The sequence below is a fragment of the Mus caroli genome, unplaced genomic scaffold, assembly GCF_978045245.1.
Source record: "Mus caroli unplaced genomic scaffold, Mus_caroli_1 scaffold_4, whole genome shotgun sequence".
Taxonomy (NCBI): Eukaryota; Metazoa; Chordata; class Mammalia; order Rodentia; family Muridae; genus Mus; species Mus caroli.
In genome coordinates this window covers 24,080,913-24,106,500 of record NW_028227259.1, presented here as the reverse complement: position 1 = coordinate 24,106,500, position 25,588 = coordinate 24,080,913, and the positions used below count along the sequence as shown (strand labels likewise).

The 25,588-nt window shown below is 44.5% G+C and overlaps 1 protein-coding gene across 1 annotated transcript in view; it reads right to left on the bottom strand.

Annotated features, from left to right (window-relative positions):
* The window catches only part of Actr3b (actin related protein 3B), a 113,300-nt gene that overhangs the window by 44,833 nt on the left and 42,879 nt on the right, over nt 1–25,588 (bottom strand). Inside the window, exons 2-4 of the mRNA XM_085836531.1 lie at nt 15,528–15,583; nt 3,425–3,549; nt 1,246–1,356 (exon numbers count right to left, since the gene is read on the bottom strand). Coding sequence (XP_085692657.1) covers nt 1,246–1,356; nt 3,425–3,549; nt 15,528–15,583 — 292 coding nt within the window. The remainder of the gene's footprint in view (nt 1–1,245; nt 1,357–3,424; nt 3,550–15,527; nt 15,584–25,588) is intronic.

The following is a 25,588-nucleotide window of genomic DNA, read 5'->3' as shown; positions in this document are numbered from 1 at the left end:
GCAGCTGGAGTGGTACCAGGCCCTAAAATCCTGTCCAACAGGTAGTCAGTGATAAGCAGGAGCAGGGAAAGCGCCAAGCCCAGCATGCAGAGTCTGAGACAAAGGAACTCATGCTGTCAGTCCCCTGGCCTCCTTTAGTCACTATAACCACTCCAGGGAGGAAATACAGAGGCCTGTAAGACACAGAAGCCATGCCTGACAATCCCACCTAAGGGGCAGCTCAGAGCACCCTCAAAGACTGCCTTGACAGACATTAACTCTGTAGACTCCTTAACTATTAACCTTGTAGTTACCACCTTCTAAGCCAGACAACTCTAAAGAGGGTGTATGGGAAAACACTGAAAATCATTATAACTGAATTTGGAACCATTTAACAATATACTTGCACAGAAAAATCCAAAGCTAATTCATGTGAGTTTTAATATGCAGCTTCTGTTGTACAGAGTTTCTGTTCACTAAGTAAGCATATTTTACCTTAGCCTACTTTTAATGTAAAAGGACTGCTCCATGGAAGGAAACATTATGTTAAATAGAACAATGAGATCTCAGAGATCCCAGGAGGGATTTCTTCTCATTTCTCTATGCAGTTGTTGTTTAACAGGACACTTACATACCATCATCAGAGCCCATAACTCAGATCAGTTCCCTCCTACAATAGGATCTAAACACTGGAAAGTGATCTCATGGCTAGGGTTCCTCTGTGATAACAGAATAATAGTCACAGCGTCCACTCCTGAGGACACTGCAGGACATAAGAGCTTTCCTCCCAAGCCTCCCTCTCTGGACCTTATGCTTGAGGTTACAGTACTCATCCCTCCTCCCAGTCTAAGAGACCCACAGACAGCTCAGGCACACAGGACAAAACCACCGGGAAGGTTCCTAGGCTTAGGAAAGCTGCAGGGAAAAGGTCTCCCTTCTACCACTGAGCAGAAATACGGAAAGACTCTGAAGTAGCGGCACAGGACGTTGGATAGCTGTCCTGAGGCACCAGAGAGCCACACTAAAAGCCCGGTTCATCCTGAAGCTGATGGTCCGAGGAGCCCCAGGCAGCCGGACTTTGCCCTTCCTGGTCTGCAAGATGCTAAGCCTTGTAGGATCTTGATATTCTTCTTGCACTTTCTGGTATTTGCCCCTAAAAGCAGCCTGATTCATGCAAAGTCTTTAGGAGGACTCTGCATTTAAAAAAGGAAATCTAAGTACTTTGGAACTCACAGGAGTGTATTTCTCTTGGTTCCAACTACTCACCATTAAAAAGTAATGGTCCTCAGGCTCAGCACGAAGATACTTAAAGACCACTTGTTCCATGAACCTTTCCATAAGATCCCAGTCTTCAACGATGCCATGTCGTATAGGCCACTGGAGCAAAAAGGGCCAAAGCAGCAGAGTCACCAAAGGAACGCAGAGGAGGCTGTGTGCTCCCACAGAATGAAGGCCTCCTGGGGGGCAGCTCCCAGTGACGAAAACATAAGCAACATACATGTATTTACAGCAGTGCCTCTCAGTACATGGAACTACCTGATGGCCATGGCAGACCCATCAACCATGCAACTCCCTCTGGTCCTTCTGTGTTTACTGAAGACAAAGTGGCTTTGCTGGTGACAAGGTGGAGAAAAGGACACTTCGTGCACTGCTGGTGGACTGTAAAGTGGCAGAACTATTACAGAAGTCAGTGTGAAGATTCCTAATAAGAACTAAACACAGAACTGCGGTATAGACCAGGGATATAACTGAAGGACTCCAAGTCAATAAACCTTGGAGACAGATGCATGGCAATGGTGACCACTGTGTATTCACAGGAGCCAAGGAAAGGGACCCAGCTAGATGTCTGTCAAAAGTGGATGGATTCCTTCTCAATGTAATATTGATACACAATGGGATCTTATTTAGCCATTAAAAAATGAAATCATGGGGTTGGAGAGATGGCTCAGCAGTTAAGAGCACTGACTGCTATTCCAGAGGTCCTGAGTTCAAATCCCAGCAACCACATGGTGGCTCACAAACATCTGTAATGCAGTCCAATGAACTCTTCTGGTGTGTGTCTGAAGATAGCTACAGTGTACTTATATAAATAAAAATAAATAAATCTTTTTAAAAAATGAAATCATGATTGGGGGAAAAACAAATGCAAAGGGATATTATTAAGGTAAATAAAATAGGCCATACCCAAAAAAACAAAGATTTCATGTTTTCTTTTATATATGGGACCTTGATTTAAATCAATCTTTCTCCCTCTCTCTGTCTGTCTGTCTGTCTCTCTCTCTCTCTCTTTGTGTATGTGTATGTGAGTGTGTGTCAGTGTACATGAATATATGTGTGTATGTGTCTGTGTATGTGTGTGTGAATGAGTCTGTGTGCATGTCTGTATGAGTGAGTGTGTCTGTGTGTGTATATGTGTGTGTGAGTGTGTCTGTGTGTGTGAATGTGTGTCAATGAGTCTCTGTGTGTGTCTGTGTATGAGTGTGTGTGTGTCTGTGAGTGTCTGTGCATGTGTATGTGTGTGTGAGTGTGTGTGAATGAGTCTGTGTATGTATGTGTGTGTGTGAATGAGTCTCTGTGTGTACCTGTGTGTGAGTGTCTCTGTGTGTGTGTGTGAGTGTCTCTCTGTGTGTGTGTGTGTGTGTGTGTGTGATGAGTGAAAGCAAAGAGGGTACCATGGGAGGAAAGGAAGTGATCTTACGGGAGGAGGGAGAAAAGAAGGATGGAGTTCATGTATCATAAGGGCAGAAAGGAGGAGTATTTGGAGGAGAGGAGGGAACTGGCAAGAATGGGAGGGTGGACCAGAGAGGTCATGAGGTCATCAGAGGAAGTGGGAGAAGAAGAACAAAGTACAATGACAAATGTCAGGATGCAATCCATCGCTTGGTATGCTAAATTTAAAAAGTAATTTAAATTATTTCTTAAAAAAACACATGCATAGCCGGGCATGGTGGCACACACCTATAATCTTAGCACTTAGGAGGCAGAGGCAGGTGGATTTCTGAGTTCAACGCCAGCCCAGTCCACAGAGTGAGTTCCAGGACAGCCAGGGCTACACAGAGAAACCCTGTTTGGAAAAACCAACCCTCCCCACTCCACACACACACAAAAGCAAACCCCATGCATTTAATATCAGCACTTCTTCTTAGTCACTCAGTCTTCAGTCTCCACATCTGACACGTATGTCAGTCAACATGCACCTTCGCAGAAGGGCAGGTTTTGCTCACCCTGATGACAACTGTGTGACTCAGGACTGTGCTAGCTCACTTGGTACTCCACTCTGAAATCCAACTGTTCAAAAACAACACCCTCGGTTCAACTAACCACCTCCACCTGAGCATAAGAAACAAGAGCGTTCCACAACTCACAGGTACAGCCTCCAGACACAGCCATGCTCTGCTCCATTTGGCTCTGCTCTTACACAATCACACTGCTTGCACAACTTTACCTTGGTAGCGTAGGTAGGTTTATCAATGGCTTCATCCCCTATGAAGAAATCAAGGTCATCGACTCCTCTCAACACCCGCCTTTGGGCTTGATCAACTACCTTTGCGGATTCTCGGATGGCGATACCTGAGGGGAAACAGATGTTTTTCTTTCAATCTCCACGAGTTGCCTGAATTATCAGGAACAGTTAACATAATCTATATGTCCATATGAGTGAATGGTGATGGCTAAGGTTGTATCGGTGTTGGGATGCTCCCGGGGATGTGGTGAGCACGTGAAGTAAGAGAGAAACAAACAACTCTTTTCCAGTATCATTTCAGTGTGATGCAAAGGAACTGCTTTTAATGTTGGCACCGAAGCAATGTTATTCATCGACCTCATCTGGAGGAGCCCCTTAAGAAATCAGGGGATGTTATAGACTATACACCCACTACAGGTTGATTATAAAATACAGTGCGGGGGCAAAATTCTATACAACATAGAAGATTAAGGGAAACTGAATGTGTATATATTCTTAAGTCATTTTAATAAAATGACATCAAATAGTTCTTAGATATAGAGTCTATTTATAGAGGGGGAGGAACTGTGCCTTCCAACTAAAATGAAGCTATCAGGTTAAAGACCCAAATCTATTGCAAAATGACAGATACAATTATTCAAAGAAAAATACCGCAGAAGATCTTAACAGTACATTTTTGCAACTACACTTAGTAATAAATAATCATATAAACTTTACTCCAGAATTTAATATCCAATAAACTGGGAAACACTCCTAAGCCCTGGTCACAGTCGGAGCTCCCTTCAATTCCTCCTCCTCCTCGGGTCTCTGGGGAAAGCCATCCCCTGCTGGAAACATTCCCTGACTACCAAGCAGTGAGGCCATGTTCTCAGTGTCCACTGGCCCTTCCTCCTCCCATCAATTCATCCTTCATAAAGAGTACCAACCAATCCACCCCTGAGACTGGAGACCCTCCAAGTGCATCTTCTACTACATCTCCAGGGGTGGGCACTTGCAAATCACTAAAGTAAGAGGCACAGAGAGTTAGGGAGAACTCTGCTGCTCCTCTTTGTGCACTGTCACCGAGTCATCAGGGGAGCCTATCAGGTAGGGACAATGTCATGCTGCTTCCAAGAAACAGAGCCAGGCTTTGCATCTGAGCAGCTGACACCAGTGAGCACCAGAGACATGGGTGTCGTGTTAATATTCTACTCTTCTGAAATACTGATTGTGAATTTGGAAAATGGTCAAACTATGTCAAATCATTCTAACATAAGCCTAATTCTGTAATTATGCCAACAGAACATCCTAAGGGGTTTAGTGTATATCTAGTAAAGCCACAGTCACCACTGCAAATAAACAGGAGGTCCTCAGAGTTCCATCATGAGAATCCTGTGTGTGCCTCAAAAGGGAGTGTACATGATCTTTCTGAAAGCCCCTTGCACACAGAGCTCAAGACTCCCAGGCTAGCTGCTCTACAGTAAATGCACTCAGCATGAACGAGAGGGATGCATCCCACCACCCGCTATGCAGGGCTGCACACAATACATACAGACACTCAACAGGAACACAGAGCACCACACTGAACACCACACTGAAAATGTGCCTCAACACTTACGGGGCAGCAAGATGGAACCACTGAGGGGAGAAATAGGGAAACACTGTAACAATGGATTCATCCAGTAAGTCACCTTCTAAAAGTCACTCTAAAGGAGTGTCCGAGTGAATAAGGATACAAAGTGTTCCTTAGAACAAATTACAGTGGGGACAAGGCACACCCACTCAGCGGTCCTAACTCACCTGAAGTGAGAGTTGGTGAAACTGTGTCAAAGACTCACACAGAGCCACCAAGTGGCCTTTCAGAACCACAGGCTCCATTTCAGTAACTTACAGACCACCTGGTGTGTGGGCCTGAGACTGTCAATCAAAGCCAGGCATAGCTAACCCTGGGCAGCATATCTGCTTTTCAGTTATGGGGCTGGAAGGGAAGATAACAGAACAAAAATCAAATGTTTATACCCTAGCAGGTTGTGTCCAGCTTTTAGCATTGCTACACAAAGTTGTCATCTACAAGCTCACTGCACAACTGAATTAAGTGAATCTGTAACTTTGTGTCAGCCTTATCAGCCTATGCTGCAGCACAGCCCACTACTTCCACGGTGGAAAGTTTAACAAATCCAACTACTCGCCTATCTGGAATTGTAAGATGCACTTTGTGGAAAATTCATCTTAAAAACTATTCCAGGTTTGGCATGATGGGTCGTGGGTAAAGGCACTTGCGACCAAACCTCATGACATGAGTTCAACTCCATGACCAACTGGTAGAAGGAGAAAACTGATACTAGCAGCTTGTCCTCTGACCTCTGTACACACTGTGCCACAAGTACACACACACACACCAATAATAATAATAATAATAATAATATAATAGTAATAAGTAAATGTAAAACATTATTCCAAAACAAATAAGTATACACATAACTTATTTCTGAAAGTACAAAAAAAGAGAGTTTTCTAACACCCTCAAATGATTACAGAGACAGAATTAAAGCAGCATTTAAGAGTGAATGGGAAGTCTTTTTTTCCTGAGAAGAGCATCATGAAGTAACAGTGAAGAGAAGGATACAAGAAGGGCCTGAGAGATGGCTCAGTGGTCAAGGGTGCCTGCTCTCACAGACGACCTGGGTTCTATTCCCAGGACCAGTTGGCTCACAATCACCTGTAACTAGAGTCCCTGGGGAATCTGGCACCCTCTTCTGACCTTGTGGGCAAGAAAGGAATGTGGTGCATAGACATATGTACAGCAAGATACCCTCACACAGAAAATATATTTCTAAGAAAAAGGGAAAAGATAGAGTTATTCTACTGTCTGGCAAGAACAAGCTTAATTAATTATGTATAAATTTCCAATTAAACTGTCAAGTTAGTAGTACAGAATGGAGGGGGGTGAGGGAAAAGATCCCACAATTCATAGCTCAAGTCTGCCAAGAATCTGGGGGCAAAACATGAACCCAAAGGGAAAGAAAGCCATAGCCCAACCCCACCCCACCAAAAGCCTAAGACTTGACAGGAAATAAAGGAGCACAAACAGGAATTTAAATGACAGTAAAGTAAATCTTATCCCTCCCTGTTCTGAGCCCAGGCCCTAAGAGAGCTAAGTTTTGGTGGCAGGGAGGAGAGGAGAGGGGACTAGAGAGGTGGGAGAGAGGAAGTGGGGGAGGGAGATGGTACTTATTTTCATAATTGTATGGCAAGCAATAAAATCCAAGCAAAGCAATAAAGACACACAAGCTTGAGCTGGAGATGAGGCTCAGTGGCAGAGCGCTTGTCTAACCTAGGTTGCCCAGCAACCCTAGCACCCACTGCAAGCTACAGAGCCCTGCCCTCCTCTCCACCCAGCCCTAACACAGACCCTTTCCAACTAAGTGTCCAAAAAGGCCAAGAGGAAACCTTGCCCTTTGACCCCAAATTGCTAGAAACAAAGAGACATTTCTCCCTTTAAACAAAATAAAGAATCTCATAGCATATTAAACCATATAGCAAGAACTTGAAACATCAATTTAAATCAGATTGGATGGAGATGGCACAGATCTTACATTAGGAAACAGGGGGCCCTAGAACAAGTCCATAACACTCTTCAGAAGTTTCAAATCAAGAACTGCGCACCCCCATTGTATCAAAGTCAGTTCCCTGGAGCAGAATAGGATTTTTCTGTTTAGTAGCCTCACTTTGGTTTTTGAGACAGATCTTCTTTCTGTGTGATCCAGGCTGGCACAAGCTCTCCATCCTTCTGCCTCAGCCTCCTGATTGGATTATAGTGCTGGGTTATCCTGCCCAGCTCCCAGACTGTTTCTTTGTAACTAGTTTGTTGTTACTTCTCTTTTGGGTTTTGTTTCATCTGAGGAAAGCTGCTCAGTAAAAACCAGACTCTTTATGACCTCTTCATGTTTATTTATTTTTTGTTTTTGTTTTTGTTGTTTGTTGTTTTTGTTTTTCGAGACAGGGTATCTGTGTATAGCCCTGGCTGTCCTGGAACTCACTTTGTAGACCAGGCTGGCCTTGAACTCAGAAATCTGCCTGCCTCTGCCTCCCGAGTGCTGGGATTAAAGGTGTGCACCATATATTTTTCAATCATGCTTCCAGGCATTAAGTTTTGCTGAGCATGTCTGTATTTGTTTAGTGGACTTTGGTGGGGCCATCCTTGGCACTGCTGAAGTGAATGAGATCTTGCTAACTAGCTTTTTTGTGGATCTCAGTATGAGCAAAGAAACAAAATCCAAGTGTCTGAACAGACTTCTTGTGTTCTGCAAATACTGTGTTCTGCAAATATTAAAAACGTGTTCTGTATGTGTGTTTTATGTAGTCTTGGAGTGTTTCCTTAAAGTAAGACTTCAAGTACACAGAGAGTGACTGTTTGTTTAGCACATTTGGAGTTAAGATAAAATAGTTAGAAATACTAAGAATGTCAAACCATCACAGCAGAACTGTAGGAATCAAATTAAACAACTGCCTTTAGAAAAACAATTAAGTGTCTAGAATACATCATGTCTTATTATTTTAAATCATTGTCTTAAGTTTTCTGTTCAAAAAGTAAAAAAAGGTATATAATCAAGATGAAGAAGACAAACTGTCCTGGTCCTGCTGCCTCTGCCTCCCAAGGGCTCATTCCAGACATGTGTCACTGGACACAGATCTTGGAACATTGTTTAAACCTGGAATAGCACGGCCATAAACACCTATATAGAACCACTAATGAAACACTAAAACTGTGCTCTCTTCAAAGTCAGTAAGACAAAGTTCTAATTACTGTTTTAATAGAAGTTCTAGCCCTCATAACACACACACACATACACACACATACACACACACACACACACACACACACACACCCATCGACCAGCAGGATGGCTCGGTGGGTAAAGGTGCCTGCCACCAAGCCTGACGACCTGAGTTCAATCCCTGGGACCCACGTGATAGAGGAAGAGAACTGACTCTTGGACATTGTCCTCTATCTCCATATGCATAGTATGGCATGTGCACCCCACATACAATAAAGAAAGAAATGTTCCAAAAGAACGAGCAAATATTACAAACAGCCATGATAAGGAAGCAAAATGAAGACCAGAATCAGAATTAGAATTATTAGAATTAGAATTAGATTAGACTTAGCCAAACAGCCATTATTTGCAAGTAATGCAATGGCCTGCCTGCAGATGGGGCTGGGTGATGGCCCAATCAGTAAGGCGCTTGCTGTGCAAGCAACAGAACAGAGTTTAGCTCCCCAACATCCATGTAGAGGCCGAGCAGAGACTTATGTATGCAGAGTCCCAGTGCTGGGAAGGCAGAAACAGGAGTTCACTGGCTGGCAGGGCGGCCTAGCAGAGTTGATAAGCTCCAAGGTAAGAGAATGATACTGTCTCAAAAATTAAGATGCAGAGCAATGAACAAAGACATCAACCTCTCGCCTCTGTCCACAGGCATTCACAGATGCTCACGTCCACACAGCACATATACCGCAAAAACAGTCAGGGGAGAGAGAGGAAGGAAGGGAGGGAGAGAGGGAGGGAGGGAGGGCTTAACTGTAGACTATCAAACAAATGTTGCTGCATACAAAAATAACTTACAAATCTAAAACTGTTATGATTTATTTGATTTCAAGTTATGCATGTGTATCTGCATTTGTATGTAGGAATGTGCATGTGTGTCTGCAGATGCTCACAGAGTCCAGAAGAGGGCATAGGATTCCCTGGAGCTGGGCTTACAGGCAGCTACAGTAAACTGCGCAACATGAGTACTGGGATCTGAACTCAGTTCCTTGCAAAGAGCAGTATGCGCTCTCAGCTGCTGCAGTCCCAAGAGTGTGCTCATGTGGCTAGCAAGAACTAGTCAGAAAGTTTAATTATAAAAATAAATTTACACACAATAAAACATAATAACTGCTATAGATAAATCTAACCAAAAAAGCATGTGGAAGAATATAAAGAAGATAAAACTTTTCTGAAAAACTCACAAGACATGAATGAACAATGGCAACACCTACTCTGCCTTCATGAGCAGGAAATGAAGACTCAATTCTTATTCATGAATATCAAATTAAATGTAAAAATCTTAAATTACCCTATAAAAAGAGTATCTCAAATCAAGACCTCCTATAAGTTTTTATAATTATCTAACTGATTCTAAAATTTACAATCTAAAGGAAAAGCCAAATCATTCCAAAAAAAGGAAGGAAGGAAGGAAGGAAGGAAGGAAGGAAGGAAGGAAGGAAGAAGGAAGGAGAGAGGAAGAAAGGAAGGAAGGAAAGAAGGAAGGAAGGAGGGAAGGAAGGAAGGAAGGAAGGAAGGAAGGAAGGAAGGAAGGAAGGAAGGAGAAGAGAGAGGAAGGAAGGAGAGAGGAAGGAAGTAGGGAGGGAGGGAAGGAGGGAGGGAGGGAAGGAGGGAGGGAGGGAAGGAGGGAGGAAAGAAGGGAGGAAGGAAGGAAGGAAGGAAGGAAGGAAGGAAGGAAGGAAGGAAGGAAGGGAGGGAGGGAGGGAAGAAGGAAGGAGAGAGGAAGGAAGGAGAGAGGAAGAAAGGAAGGAAGGAAGGAAGGAAGGAGAGAGGAAGGAAGGAAGTAGGGAGGGAGGGAGAGAAGGAGGGAGGGAGGAAAGAAGGAAGAAAGGAAGGAGGAAGGGAGGGAGGGAGGGAGGGAGGAAGGAAGGAAGGAGGGAGGGAGGGAGGGAGGAAGGAAGGAAGGAAGGAAGGAAGGAAGGAAGGAAGGAAGGAAGGAAGGGAGGGAGGGAGGGAGGGAGGGAGGGAGAGAGGGAGGGAGGGATGAAGGGAGGGAGGGAGGGAGGGAGGAAGGAAGGAAGGAAGGAAAGAAGGAAGGAAGGAAGGAAGGAAGGAAGGGAGGGAGGGAGGGAGGGAGGGAAAACATCAAACCCACTAGAGAAAACTGTATAACACAAAATGGGGTTCAAACTGCATTCCTGGAGCAGAGACAGGTAAACACATCAATGAAGAAAATAAAGACCAAATGTTCCTAAGCATGGGCAGGCATGGTGCCTCACATCTGTAAGCCCAGCACTCTGGAGCCTGAGGCAGAAGATTAACAGTTCTGAGCTATTTGGTAAAATCCTGTATCCAGAACAATATTGCCAAGCATAAATGTGACCACGGTGTGACAGAAAAGGAGTGTCAAATGGGAGTGCACTTGTTGATCACTTGTGCGGAACAGGGGGGAACTGGCCTAGACTTAGAAATAAAATCAGCTAGCTATCTTTCACACAAATTCAAAACTTAATTCAGAAAATACACAATTCCTTTGGAATTGGAGTACACTTTTAAAAATAGCAACATGATGAGCTGAAAAATATTGAAATGTTTGACTCTATCAAATTTAAATTTTCACACTTTAAGAATGTCACAGTGCACTAGGAAGCTCAGTGGTTAGTACAAACACCACAAAAATAAACAAATAATCACAAAAATAGGAATAATAGCTGTAACAAATCGGTACATGATGCCTAGTGTCCCCACAACACAAAACTTGCCAAAAATGCAATTTTAAAAAATGGAAAAAGGCATGAACAGCTAAGGAATGATGCTCAGGTTTACCGCTAAGCATAGAAATCAAATTCTAAAAGTCAAGTAACTTTACATTCGCTGGAGTTGCCAGTGGGCAGAGACCAATACTGGATTCCTGAGAAGCCAGCTGCAGAGCAGCCACACAACCAGAGCAGCTCGGATCCCTGCTCGGGCAGGTGGGCAAGGCCACCCGTTCTGTATAATAGAAAAACTGGAAAATATTTGTGTTGCTAAAATGTTAGCTGGACCTAATGACCTATGTCTGTAATTCCAGCATGGGGAAGCTGAAGCAAGAGGAGCCTACAAAAGGAGACTAAGTTTTATAGTCTCACTAGACTTGGCTTCAGAACTGCATACATTAGCAGTTATAGAAACTAAGCCAGCACTGAAGAGGTTTTCTTAAGATAATGCTGAAATGTTGTACGAAATTGCTTTAAAAATTCACAGCACAGTGGACCTTTATACATAGGACATAACGCTGAAACATAACACTAGAATCTAGGCAGAAAATATACACCAGAGGAAGGAACAGGAAGGAGGGGCTGAGACTGAGCCCGAAAGGTGTCATCACAGACAGCTGTCATCTGTGAACCTCTCTTCAGGTGACAGCATAGCAAGCAAGTTCACTTACACCAACTAAAACATTCCAAAGCCTGTGTCCAGTTCAGGCCAGCGCTGGCCAGCACTTCCTTATGGAGCACCTGACTGTATGTGTTTACTTAACAGGAAGAGGAAATGTTAGTGTGCTTTTGTGGGTGGGATCCAGGAGCTTTCCTGTATTTTCTCTTGCATTTAATTAAACAAGCCAAAATATTAAGGCTATATTTAATTTCATTGCATTAAAAATAACAGGCCAGGAGTAAGAGTACACATCTTTAATCTCAGCATCAGGAGAGCAGAGGCAGGTAAAGCTATGTGAGTTAGAGGCATGGAGAGGTCCAGGCCAGCCAGGGCTACACAGTAAGATCCAGTTAAAGAAAGAACAGCAGCAGATGCTACCTCAGGCCCCTCTGCTGGGAAGCCCTCATCCCAGAATGCACCTAGTCTGAGCTGTTGGCAACTCCCCAGGATGCAGTGAGCACAGGGAACTCGCCCCCTCAACCCCGCCCTAGTCACTGTGCAGTTCACACTCTCTGTTCACTGCCCTCTCTCTTTACTGTGGTGCTCACGCCACTCTCCTCAGCCTAAGCCTTGCACAACAACCTCAAAGCAAAAATAGGAAAAAAAATAATAAACTTCAAACAATGAGGCCAAGACTACACAAAATCTTCAACAGACAGACACAAGTGAGGCCTGGACAGATCTACTGACAGTATAGTTCCAGTAGCCAGGCCCCAATGGAAGCCCTCAGGACCCTGTAAGCATTCCTGTTGTGCAAATTGAGGATCCCTAGGAAGACAATGCAGTCTATCACATGACTATTACCCAGACCTCAATCCCATCTCCTGCCAGGCTGCATGGGCTCAGCTTTCACCTCTCCAAGTCCACAGCCAGCCTGCAGACCCTTGGATCACAGGCTTGCTTCAGCCCTGATGCCCACCCTCCCTCCCTCCCTCTTTCCCTCCTTCCCTCCCTCCACTCCTCTTCATATCTTCCTCCCTTCTTCCTCTTTCTCTCTCTCTCCTGCACTATGGGACATGAGTCTGGTGCAAGCCAGGCCAGATCGAGATCCATCCCTCCTGAAGCCACTTCAGCACACACATCCTCAAACCAGTCTTGTAAATGAGACCTCTGCAAACAGAAACCTCTCAGCACAAAAGCAAGCAGTGGGTGAGTGAGTGGTCCAGGGTGACTAAGGCCTGCACCTACCTCGACACCCACACATCTGCCCTAACATCTTCAACTGTGTTTCTGGCAAGGCTCTCCCATAAGAATCGCAGCCAACAGTACCGTCGTTTGGCACTGGAGAGATGCCCAGTGGTTCAGAGCACATACCACTCTTGCAGAGGATTTGAATTTGTCTCTCAGCATCCATCTCAGTTGGCTCAGAACTGCCTATAAATCCAGTTCCAAGGGACTTGATATCCTCTTCTGGACTGTGCAGGGCTCTGCACTCACAAGTGCACAAACTTACATGAATATGAACATAACACACATAAATTACAAAATAAAAAGATGAGGATGAAACGATGGCTCAGTAGTTGAGAGCTTGTCTCCTCTTCCAGAGAACCTGGGTTCAAGTCCCAGACCCACACTTTGGCTCAAAACCATCTGTAACTCCAGTCCCAGAGACTCCAATGCCCTCTTCTGAACTCTGCAGGCACTGCACACACATGATGGATAGATGTACATGCAGGCCAAACACCCCTATGTAGCAGAATTTTCCCTGTCCAATTAATTTAAATATTAATACAACAAGAAGCCTGTGGTTGAACAGGGAAAGGGGAGGCAGAGCTAAGAGTTGCAAAGACAGGGAGTGACACAGGAGAAGGGGAAAGATGGAGGATGAACGGGACAATTCAGATTCCATGTGGCTTTAAATAGCCACAGGTAGCTATAATATCATATAGGGATAGAATAATTGGGGTAACTTGTCTTATCTAGGGGGCAGCTTGTATCATCAATGGCTCTGAAATTATTGTGCGGGCATCCTGTGAAGTGGGAATTTATTGATATATAAATCTGACTATTTAATTACAAGCTTCTAGAGATTTGATTTACTGGAATTTGGGACCACCAACCACAAGGAGTGGATGGCTGAGAAGGTACGAGTGGCTCTGAGGTGGGAGAACTGGAGCTAGGAAGACCACCACACAGAGGCTAGCCTAGAGGCGGGGAGACCTCAGGCAGAGAGTAGCTGAGTTTATAACTCGGGACCTTGCTGTTCCTATTTAATATTTTCCAAAACACCCATACACATAAAAATAAGTAAGTAAAATTTTAAACAAATAAAATATGTTTTTAACATTCCCAGCCCTTGACTCCCCATTCTCTGACATCTTTATTCTCTTCTAGCTGTCGCCACTGCCGAGGTTCTCACTGCCCCCATCTGAGCGCTCGCCTGCCTTTTGACTCCTGTTAATAAGGGGCTTCAATTCCCTCCATGAATGAGGTTAGGTTAAGTGGTGCAGCCCACCAGGCGCTGCTGAGTTTCAGATGGCAGCAAAGCAAAGGGAACACTGTCAGTTCTTCCTAGATGAGGGACTTAACAAGGTTAAAAACCTAATCTCTGCTTTGAAAAAAATGAGAAAGCCCAATTTGTCAACTCAGCATGAAACGACCACTCCCCCTAATGAAGTTCAGTGGCTGATCACTGTACAGATGTCAGAGGTCAGGGGCCTAACTAAGCCCCCACAGAATGGGGCCCAGCTTCCATTTTCACTGGATTTGGAGGCAGGACTTTTATGAACATAGTGAATTTTCAAAGGTTGCAAGGACAGGGTTCTAATGCAATTAGAGTGGCAGCCTGATAGGAAGGGACACCAATTCTCTCATACTCACACAGGCTCACATAGAGCAAAGGTGACATGAAGACACAATGGTAAAGAAGACAGCCCCACCGTAAGTCTAGAAAAAGATGTTTCACCAGACACCACCTTAAATTTGGACTCTGGACTTCTAGAACCATGTTACGGTTCTATTGACTAAGTCCCCTTGTCTGTTATTTGTTAGGCATCCTTATCAGACAACATTCCACTTTATGAATTTAAAATGAGGACACAGAAGACCAATAACACCCATCGCCAGGCATACCCCACATGTGGCACCTGCACACCCCAAGAAAGCCAGAGCTGCCATTCTCCTGCAGGCACGGAACTGGAGCTCTTGGCACAGATCTCCTCTAGGAATCTGGAGTGCACTTTCTAGTGATCCTGACCTTGACCTGAATACATTGTAACAAAGCTCTCCTTCTGAGCTGGGTCCTAGGACCTCAGCAGCAAAACAGGGGTCTGCTCCCTTTTCCCTTGGGCAAACTGTCTCTGGGATTCAAACCAGAGAAGTCTACCTCTAAAGCCCAACTAGCCCTCCAGAGAGATGCCCAGGGGCAATAAAGAACAGGTAGGGTGAGCTCTTGCCCAAGGCATGACACCTAAGTACACCACCTTAGGCTGATGAATAGTTAAAGAAACAGAACTCTTCTAAATGGTATGGAAAGGGTAATCATAGGCCTCTCTCATTGCCACAAACAAACAAACAAAAAGTGTTTCAACAGTGACTGGTGCCATGGGATTGACACTCAGCCAGGCCATGAAACTGTGTTTCCTTAAGATTACAGATCAGCCTTAAGAAACTAGAGAGACAGATCCAGGCAGTTAGAACACTTAGAAAACAATGAAAGGCCCCCTGGTAGCCTCCAGAGGTGAAACTAGAAAGCCAATGACAAAGAAAGGAGTTTGAAGGGATCAAGAACAAGCATGCTGCTAATGAAGTCCAGGTGACAACACCTCCCATAGCAATGCTCAGAGTAAGCAGCCCTTCCCAGGAAGTGGGTGATGGTCTACAAGATGACACTAAAACCATTATGACACCTCATACACAGAACTGGGCTGCTTTCAAAGCTGAGGAACACAAGCCTTGAGAACCCAAGGGAGAGCTTTACTTACATGACGGGATAATGAACTGTGGTTCAGTGTTGCCTGCGTAGCCAAGCTTGGTGTACCTAAAAGCACAAAGTCATCAACACAGGTTTAGACGGCAATGCTCCAGACCACACCCCACTCATGCTGTCATTATAAGCTCACCAAGTCTAGAATATTCCCTTGAAGTTAAAAACAGAAAGAGAGAAAGAGAGGGGGGAGGGAGAGGGAGAGGAAGAGAGAGAGAGAGAGAGAGAGAGAGAGAGAGAGAGAGAGAGACTGTGCTGCCTGAGAATCATTTGAAAGTAGTTGCAAAGTTTACAGTATTAGCTTGTTGGTCCAGAATAGAAGCGTAAATAATATTCCTGTCTATACCTCCGACCCCTGACTCTCAGCGAGCTGTCATATTTTTCTGACCTTCACAAGAACACAAAGAAGATACAGTTGTCCCAGTTTTGCAGACCGAAGAACTGGGGCACTGAAAAGCTAAGCTACCCAAACTAAAGAGCTGGTGAAATGCAGAAAAGAACCTATGCCTGAGCTGCAGCTACCTCAGCACGGGCTCTGTGCCAAGGCCTTACTTCCTCACTCCCTAAACTTTTGGACTGACTACGGAATCTTCTTAAACTGCCATGGCATATGTGTAGACACAGCCCCTGCCATCTCCTGAGGATGCGACAGGAGCATCTCTTTCCCATCTCCATTCAGGAGAAAGAAGCCCACTTTCTGTCAAGATACTCTGATAGATTCCAAAAGCCTGTACGAAAACAACTGCCAAAATACTACTTTCTGTTTCAAAAGCATTCGATAATCTCCTAACTATAAAGGGGAGGAGGGTAAAACATCACTGGGACCAACTGCTGGAAGGTTACACAGAAAAGCAGTCTCAGGAGCTTGAGGAGTCTGAGGGCCCCAACTCAGCTGATCCCAGCTGATCCCAGCTCTCATTGCAGACAACCTTTGCTTAGAGTGGACAAAACCCTCCCTGGGACTACAAAGAAACAATGAATTTGTTCTCATTTACAGATTATTTCAAGATGTTTGATATTAAATGCTTCCACTTGATATTTCTAAATCTTCTTAATTTTATGATTTTTTTTTAAAAACATACTTTACCATATGCTGGCTTTGGTATTTTCAAAAACATATCAAGTAATACACACAAGCTGGCTGCCCTTGTACCATACCTATTGTCTATCCTCCATGGAGTGTGAGTTCTTCAGACCACAGGAGAGGGAAAGGCCAGACACCAAGGTGCTTAGGCCACGGCCCATCTGAAGCCCCTACAAGTCTACATACTTCAGCTCTGGGCACAGGCATTTATAACCAAGTGGATCCATAGTCTCCCATGTCAGGGATCACAGACCCATAGGAGAATAAGTTTCTAGACCACTCAGAGCCTGGAGACTTTGGAGAATGAAGACAACAGACTGAACTTGAAAGTCCAAGACCAGCACTGTATGGTGGCTCAGGCTACAGTCCTACAGCAGGGAAACTGAGGCAGGAAAACAGCAAATCAATGTCCCAGTGACAGTCAACTCATCCCCAACATTATTCGATCTCTTCTGGAGGCATGCTCTGATGAACTGAGTTACTGGCCCAAGGCTAAAAAGCTTAGTGAACCAGGAAGTAAGCCAGGTATCAGTAAATCATCAACTCTAATTATATATATATTTTTAACAAGCCAACTTACTCACCACCTACTCCAAAAAACTATGCCCTTGTACTTAAGCCACTTTAAAAAACCCATTCTTCCATGAGTGTCTGGCATTTATGGCTCTATCTCAGCTCCCTGGGGTACTACCTGGCTACAGAGCAGAATTTCCTAAGTACCTGTTTATAGCATTCTTGCCAGATGCTGAGCTACTGTGAGCTAGACTGAAGCTTAACAGGGGGTGCTGAAGGTCACAAAAAGGAAAAGTGATTAAATCAGGGAGGGTCGTACTCTTATGATCTGCTGTTCAGACAGGGAAAGATCTACTCACTACGTGTAACGGATTCAAAATATGGTAATGTGTAGGCACTTATTAACAGTAGGTACTAAGTACCATTCATGTTTGCTATATTTTTAATCAAGTATTTTTTTTATTGTTATTTAAGACTATGCTCTTTTGTAGTGGTGGGTGCCTTTAATCCCAGCACTTAGTAGGCAGAGGCCAGCCTGGTTTACATAGTGCATTCTAGGACAGTCAGGACTACATAATGAGAGACCCATCTCAAAAACAAGCAAACAAACAAAAGAGACCATGTCATTTGCCACCAGGTGGCCTGAATTCAAATCCTACCCATGACTCACCAAATCCAAGGAAAGTACTTTAACTCTCTATATCAGATTTCCCCACTCCCCTCAGCACAGTTAAGGCAATGATACAATGGAGATGATATACGTAAAAATGATATAATGTTGTGCTTCTACATTTCATTTACTATTTTACTATCATTTTTAGATGTTCGAAATATATAGGAAATTAGAATTTTGAAAAGTAGCCAGGTAGAACGATGCACACACTTATAATCCTGGCACTTGGGAGGTAAGAAAAGACTGAGAGTGCAAGGCCATCTCAGTTTCAGTTGTACAGCAAGCAAGTTTGAGGCGAGCCTAGGACATGAGACCCTTCAGAAAAAAAATAATGTTTTTTTTTAACTTTTTATTGGTTCTTTGTGCATTTCATATCATGCACTGCAATCTCACTTCTCTCCCCTTCCCCTCATAACCGACCTCCACCCTTGTAACCTCACCCACAACAAAGGAAAAAAAATCTCATTGTGGAAGCTGTAGTCTGTCACAGTGTGTCATACAGCATACCCTCTTGTCCATGCTTCTTTGCTTGCAAGTGTTCACTGCAATGAGTCACTGGTCTGCTGCAAGGCCTCTGCTACTCTATCAACACTGGACCCTCACTGGGAGTCCTCTCAGATAGCCTACTGTTGCCCTGTGTCATGGAGATCCTGCAGCTTTAAATCTGTTTGTCCAGCCCCTTGACAAACTCCAGCAGTCCATTGGTGGGGTAGATACAGGGGCCAATTCAAAGCTCTGGATCTGGGCCTGAGGGGTATCTGAGCTGCTCAGTCCACCTGCTCTCCAGATCTCACACCCGTGGGGCTGCCCAGTGACACAAACAGGGCCAGCTCCACCCTGCTGCCCAGCTGAGGTGCGGAACCTACTCTCCCAAGTGCTGTAGCAGGTGAGGGGCAGACCAGCTCTCCAGCTAGCTCTTATGACCCCATCAGGGTCAGCTCTCCTGCCCACTGTAGTAACAAGGGCAAAAAAGGGAGAACATCTCTACCTTGCTAACAGCACTGCAAAGCAGACAAGTGGCTGGGCCAGCCCTCCCTTGCTCACACCCTCAGGCCACCTTTTTATGCCCCACTCCCCAGGGTCAGCTCTACCACAACTGTAAGGGTTGTGGATTCACTGTGCTGGCAGAGCAAATTTCAAAACAGCGTAGTATTGACTCTGTCATGTAGTTATTAGCTTTGACTCTAACAAAGATAAATAATAAAAAGGAGCAAACTAAACAAGAACAAATGTAAAGTGCACAGCTCAAGGAGAAAGGGGGCACCAGGAAGTAGAACAGAGCTGAGTCCTGTGTTCAAGGAGATAACCTGATGTTAAATAAAATAAAGGGTTCAGTGACCTCAGGGAAAGAGCCCACCCAGCTAAGATTCCAACTTGTGAAAAGAAATCCTTACTGCCTGCAAATCCAGATGTAGAACTCTCAGGCATCTCTCCAGCACCATGCCTGCCTGCCTGCCTGCCTGCTGCCATGCTTCCCACTACAATGATAATGAGCTAAACCTCTGAAACTGTAAGCCAGCCCCCATTACATGCTTTCCAGTATAAGAGTTACCATGGTCATGATGTCTCTTCACAGCAACGAAATCCTAAGACACCAGGTGACTAGGGCTGAGAATCTTTCAAACTAAAAAGTCTAGAGACTTCTCTATTGAAGCCAAGAGTCAGCCAAGGAAACTACAGCTGCTGCTCTGGTTTAACCCTGTCTGGGGAAAATTAGTACTACAAACCACACGAAAAGCCAAAAGCCATCTCTAACAAATATATGTTGGAGAAGAGGAAACAAATATAGTTTTAAGGATTTATTTCTGTTTATTAAATCATGTGCAGTGTTTTGCCTGCACATATACAGGAAGACTCAGTATTTTTAAATAAACATCAAACGTTGCTGAATCCATCTGGAAATGTATTACAAACCAAATGTGGCTAATATTGAAGGTGGGAGTAGGGTCTGCAGTAGTAGTGATGAGAAGCTGAAGAAATTCACACTATCAAAATGTTCAGCGTGTAGAGCCCATTTATTATACATCCAGTAAGTATTTAGGAATTTGACATTATAAAAGCATTCTGCATGCAAAGACATGCACATACACATACAAAATTCAGTGTAGTACTATAACAACAGCAAGACAAAAAAACTATAAAACAGGGATTTTTTTTTCGTATACTAAACCCCTTACACCCATTCAATAAGATGGCAACCCACAATCCAAAGGAGTGTTTGCTGTTACTATCATAAACAGATACCTAGTATAATTGATATAACTGTAAGCAGTTAATATATGGTTGTGACATGAGGCAGTTTCACGGCACTGCAAAACTGAGGTCAAGTCTCAGAACTAAGTCACATGGCTGCAGGGAACTAGTTACTTCTCTATACTCACTCCGCCACCTGAAGCCGCTATCTTAGACTTACCACTTTGGAACTATTTCCTAATTCAAAAAGCAAACCTGATCTCCTCACTGATGTTATCTTTGCCAGTCAACAGTATTCGTTATACACTTTCTTTCCTGATGTAGACAGTCTCCAACAGAATTTAGTGTCTACAAACCAACTTTTGTGAACTGTTTACACACTGCTGTTAACATCTGCTTGCATATATTGATGACTTACTCAGTGTTGCTGATCTTGAGTTATACAGTCATGAGGCACTTAGCAGAGATCCATTCTAAGAATGCACTATCAGGGGACTTTGTCGCGTGTGTGAATATCATGGACCACACTAACACAAACACATCAGAAGGGTAACTATCGCCACCCACACTGGCATGAGCCTTGGGACCACCAGCACGCATGCAGTGCACTGAAACATACACCTTCTGAACTGCAAAGACTTACACAGGCTGGGTGATCTCATCTACCACAGCTTTCCATTAAGGCACCTTCATTACATGTCAACTTTGAAAGTCCCCCCACATACTGGATTCTGTATTTTATCTCTGGTGTCACATACGTTTTGATCTCATAGGAAGAACTATGCTAACCTGGTTTTCCTAAACATGTCAGAAGCATGAACAACCATCAACTTTCACTGGGTAAAATGAGCCATGGTTGTAATCAGCACTCAGATGGTCAAGGCAGGGACACTGACTTGGGTTTGAGGCCAACCTGGGCTTAACAATAAGTTCCAGACCAAACTTGAAGTGAGTCCTTGACTCAGAAAAGGGGGGGCAGGGTGGAGGAAGAAAGAAACAAACAAAGGAAGAAAGAAATTAGTTTTGTATTAAAAGCCCTTGGTTCTGTGTCTGAATACTTCCATTCAGAAGCCAGCAGCCATGCCAGACACAGACACCATCCTCAGAATCATAAGCTAACTTATCTCTGCTCATTCAATATGACCTTCCGCGCTTCTGGAAAGGCAGAGGGGGGAAGATAAGGGTGGCACACATGCCACCGCTTCGGAACACAACACCAATGTTACGCCTCTGCTTTCTGGAGAAGGTGCCCTCCAGGTTCAAAAGCAAAAGCAAAGGTATTCAGTGAGGGGTGTGTGTGGCGCATAGCTTTAGTACTGGCACTCAGATGGCAGAGGCAGGCGGAGCGTTCCAGGCCAGACTGGTCTACACAGTGAGTTCCAAGCCAGCAAGGTCTACAGAATGAAACCACGTCTCAAAAAAGAAAAAAGTATCCACTGAGGTCTGACTCCCTCTCCTACACCCACCTCTGCGTTCTATCCTAGTCTTTCCATCTCTTCCATAGCTGCACTGTATCCTTATCTGCCCCATGCATTTTAAACACTCCTAGAACAGACTCTCCCTATTCCTGGGAAATGCCACTATGTCTCCCTAGCACATGGAGACTTAATTCTGCTAAGTCAGGAGAATTAGCTGCCTGAACATACTTCTATACACTCAAAATTCCTCCTACAACCATGTGTCTTGAGCAGAAGGTGACAATGTAAGCTCAATTATTTTCTGTTCCAAAGTGGAAATGTTACATCTTAAAACTGTTTCCCATCTTTACACAGGGCTCTGCAACTGTATCCTGAAGAAGGCTCTTTTGAGTGAGAGCCTTGTAAAGTCCTGGCTCAGACCCTAAATTTCAACCAGAATTGCTCCAACCTCCACCTAAGATTTCATATTTTATCTAATCTTAATGGTAGAGTTTCTAAATAACACCTAATTTCTCACACTACATTGAAAATACACAATCAGTTCTTAAGATGTTCCTTAAGTTACTTTATAAAAAAAAAAAAAAAAACTACAGTGTCTGTTTATGGAACAAAGAGTTACTATATGTTCAAACTTATTATTAATTTTACCTAAATTTATTTGCTTTGTTTTTAAAGACAGGATCTCACTATATAGCTCTGGTTGTCCTGGAACTCACTACATAGACAAGGCTGGCTTTGAATCCACAGAGATTTGAGTATCTTTGCTCTCAAATGCTGAGATTAAAGGTGTGAACTACCAGACCTGGCTTAATCTTTTAATCTACTTAATTTGTCCTTATATTTAAATCATGGCAATAGAACACTGGCTAAGACAGAAGGGAGCAGCAACAAAAGCTGCAGAACAGACCCAAATCTACCCAGAGCCTCGGGAGCTCTGGCCTCAGCAACTACACAAATCCTTATGAGGCTGGAACAATGATGCACTAGGTCGCTTCTGTACCTGGACCCTGCTGAGAACACCTTTTCACACCAATGTCTGCTACTCTCTGGATGTGGCTCTCTGGATGCAAGGTGATTCTCAGCAGTGTTTGGAGAAAAGGGTCTCTGGAATCGATGACAAGACGCAAGGTATGCTGTTACCAAATACTCTTCTGAATTAGTTTAGAAATGGAACAAAGCTTAATTGTAGACTCATAAGCATAAGGCCTTGGTATTGAACTCTGGTTACCTCAATCAATCAATCAACCAACCAACCAATTTCAGTCTGAAGCATTCGTTCAAAGCTTTGGCTAAGCACTCAGATAGTATCCCTGCTCTCTTTCAGTCTGAATTTGTCTATTTTTTATTATTTTATTTTATGTGTATGGGTTTTGTCTGCATACATGTCTGTGCACCACACAAATGCCTGGAGCTTATGGAGGCCAAAAGAGGGCATTAGAGGCCCTGGAACTGGAGGTACAGCTGTTAGCTAACATGTGGCTACTAGAACGAAACCCTGGTCCTATAGGAAAGCAGCCAGTGTTCTTTACCTCTGATCCATCGCTTTCAACCTAGCTGTGTATTTCTGACCACCCTCTTGCTTCCTGAAGGATTCTGACTTACAAATAACCAACACCAATTTAATTGTTTGGTGGTAGTAGTGGTGGTAGTGGTGGTGGTGGTGGTGGTGGTGGTGGTGGTGGTGGTGGTGGAGGTGGTGGTGGTGGTGGTGGTGGTGGTGGTGGAGGTGGTGGTGGTGGTGGTAGTGGTGGTGGAGGTGGTGGTGGTGGTGGTGGTGGTGGTGGAGGTGGTGGTGGTGGTGGTGGAGGTGGTGGTGGTGGAGGTGGTGGTGGTGGTGGTGGTGGAGGTGGTGGTGGTGGTGGAGGTGGTGGTGGTGGTGGTGGTGGTAGTGGTGATGGTGGTGGTGGTGGTGGTGGAGGTGGTGGTGGTGGTGGTGGTGGTGGTAGTGGTGGTAGAGGTGGTGGTGGTGGTGGTGGTAGTGGTGGTGGAGGTGGTGGTAGTGGTGGTAGTGGTGGTGGTGGTGGTGGTGGTGGTGGAGGTGGTGGTGGTGGTGGTGGTGGTAGAGGTGGTGGTGGTGGTGGTGGTAGTGGTGGTAGTGGTGGTAGTGGTGGTGGTGGTGGTGGAGGTGGTGGTGGTAGTGGTGGTGGTGGTGGTGGAGGTGGTGGTGGTAGTAGTGGTGGTGGTAAAAGTAGTATTTAGTATTACTGAGGTGGTTCAGGAAGTAAACATATCTGATGACCCTGGGACACACATAACAGAAGGAAAAACCAAAGTTACCACAGGGGTGTCCTCTGACCTCCTCGGGTACTATGGTACCCCACACATACCCCACATACATACACATAACAAGTCAAATGGAACTGATTTCTATGTATATGGATGTTCATGTGCCTGTGTGCATTCATGTGTACCATGTGTATGCAGGTGCCCTTGGCAACCAGAAGAAGGTAAGGACAGTTGTGAGCCACCTGACACGGGTGCAGGGATCCAAATGTGGTCCTCTAGAAGAACAGTAAGTGCTCGACCTATAAGCCATCTGTAACTAAATCTTAATGAAAGACAGTTAATTAAAGAAATTTATTTAATTAGCCTTTATTTTAATCCTTTACAATTCCTTGCCATTCCCTTTGCTTTTGATTTTGCTCCATGGTGTGTGTGTGTGTCCAGGCACTTGAGAGTGCTGGAGTTCAAAGCAGAGATTCACACATGCTAAAGCAGGCACCATACCACGGAGCTACATGTCTACACGTCCGAAATCATTTGCTCTCGCTCAGTTATTTTCCTTACTCCCAGTTTGCCGATTTCAAAAGTCTACACGCAAAGGTGGTGGCAAGTGTACTAAGAGCCTTCCCGACTGACCAAAGTCAAAGCTCAGTCCTCCCCCACGCACCATAAAGGAGGAGGCGCAGAGCAGGCGTCTCCTGTCCACACTCTCTGCCCAGTCTTCACCTACTGCTTGGCCTTTCAGGGATTTTTGCTGCCCTGTGACCTTTTGAATGATCTTCATTAGCATGTATTATACATGAGACTCGTGATGACATTTTCATCCTGGTACATGATATATTTAGGCAGTCATCACCCTCATTACCTCTCATCTCCCATCCAGTCTCACCAACCCTCTTCCTCTTCCCATCCGTTGATTCTGTCAGTTTATTCCGTTTTAAAGGTGGCATTTTCACATGTCAGCCCCTCCATTTGTAGACTCCTCATTGATCCGCCTCCCATCGGCTGGGTTAACCCCAACGGAGGCTTTTCAGTGAGGCTTGTGAATGCCACAACTCTGAACTTTTGCACATTTGAGGGTGTCATCAAGCTGCACTTTAGTGACATTTCAATCAGATCACACTGTCACTCTGGCACACGGCTCCACCACCTTTAGGCAAGCTCAGAAGTTCAGACTAACATGATTCTACCAGCTCCGTTATAGGTGAAGCACCTGCATGTAGCAAGCGTGCCTCAGTTTTCCCTTCTGCTGCTACCAGAACGTAACTAACAAACACAACTTAAGGGAGGTTTTTACTTAGGATCCTAGTTCCAGAGTCCGTCGTGGCAGAGAAAGGGCACCAGCAGGCACATGAGGCAGCTGGGCCGAGGGCATCCCTGTTACATAACAGAGACGTGACTGTTGACGGCCTGCAGCTTGCTTTCTCCTTCTTGTGCAGCCTGTGGAACGGTGCTTCACACAGCTAGGGTAAGGCTTCCCATCTCAATTAGCCCTACCTTAAGAAGCTCCCTTATAGACAAACCCAGAGAACAAGCTCTACCCTCCTCAACGATTCTGCATCCTGCCAGGTTGGTGATCAGTATTAAGCAGCACAGGGAAGATTTCCTGCTTAGCTGTGTGTGTGGTTCCTTCTTCATCATCAGGGTAATTCAACAGGAGATGTCTCCATTTTAATGAGTGTTCAGTGAACTCATAACCAGTTCATAATGAGCCCATCTATATATGCAACTACATGAACATTTCAGCCCTGACTGTGATAGAGCTCTTTAGCTCTGTAATGTACATTAGATTTGGTCAACTGCTGGTTGAGCTCACTGGAAATCTGGCTCTGGAAGCAGATGACCCAAGTATGTTTGTCTAGAATGTGCTCTAAGACTTCTTGTCTGGGGATAGATGGGCCTCACTAACTACACAGGAGAGAAGAAGACAGTAAAAATGCCCAAGAATAAAAACA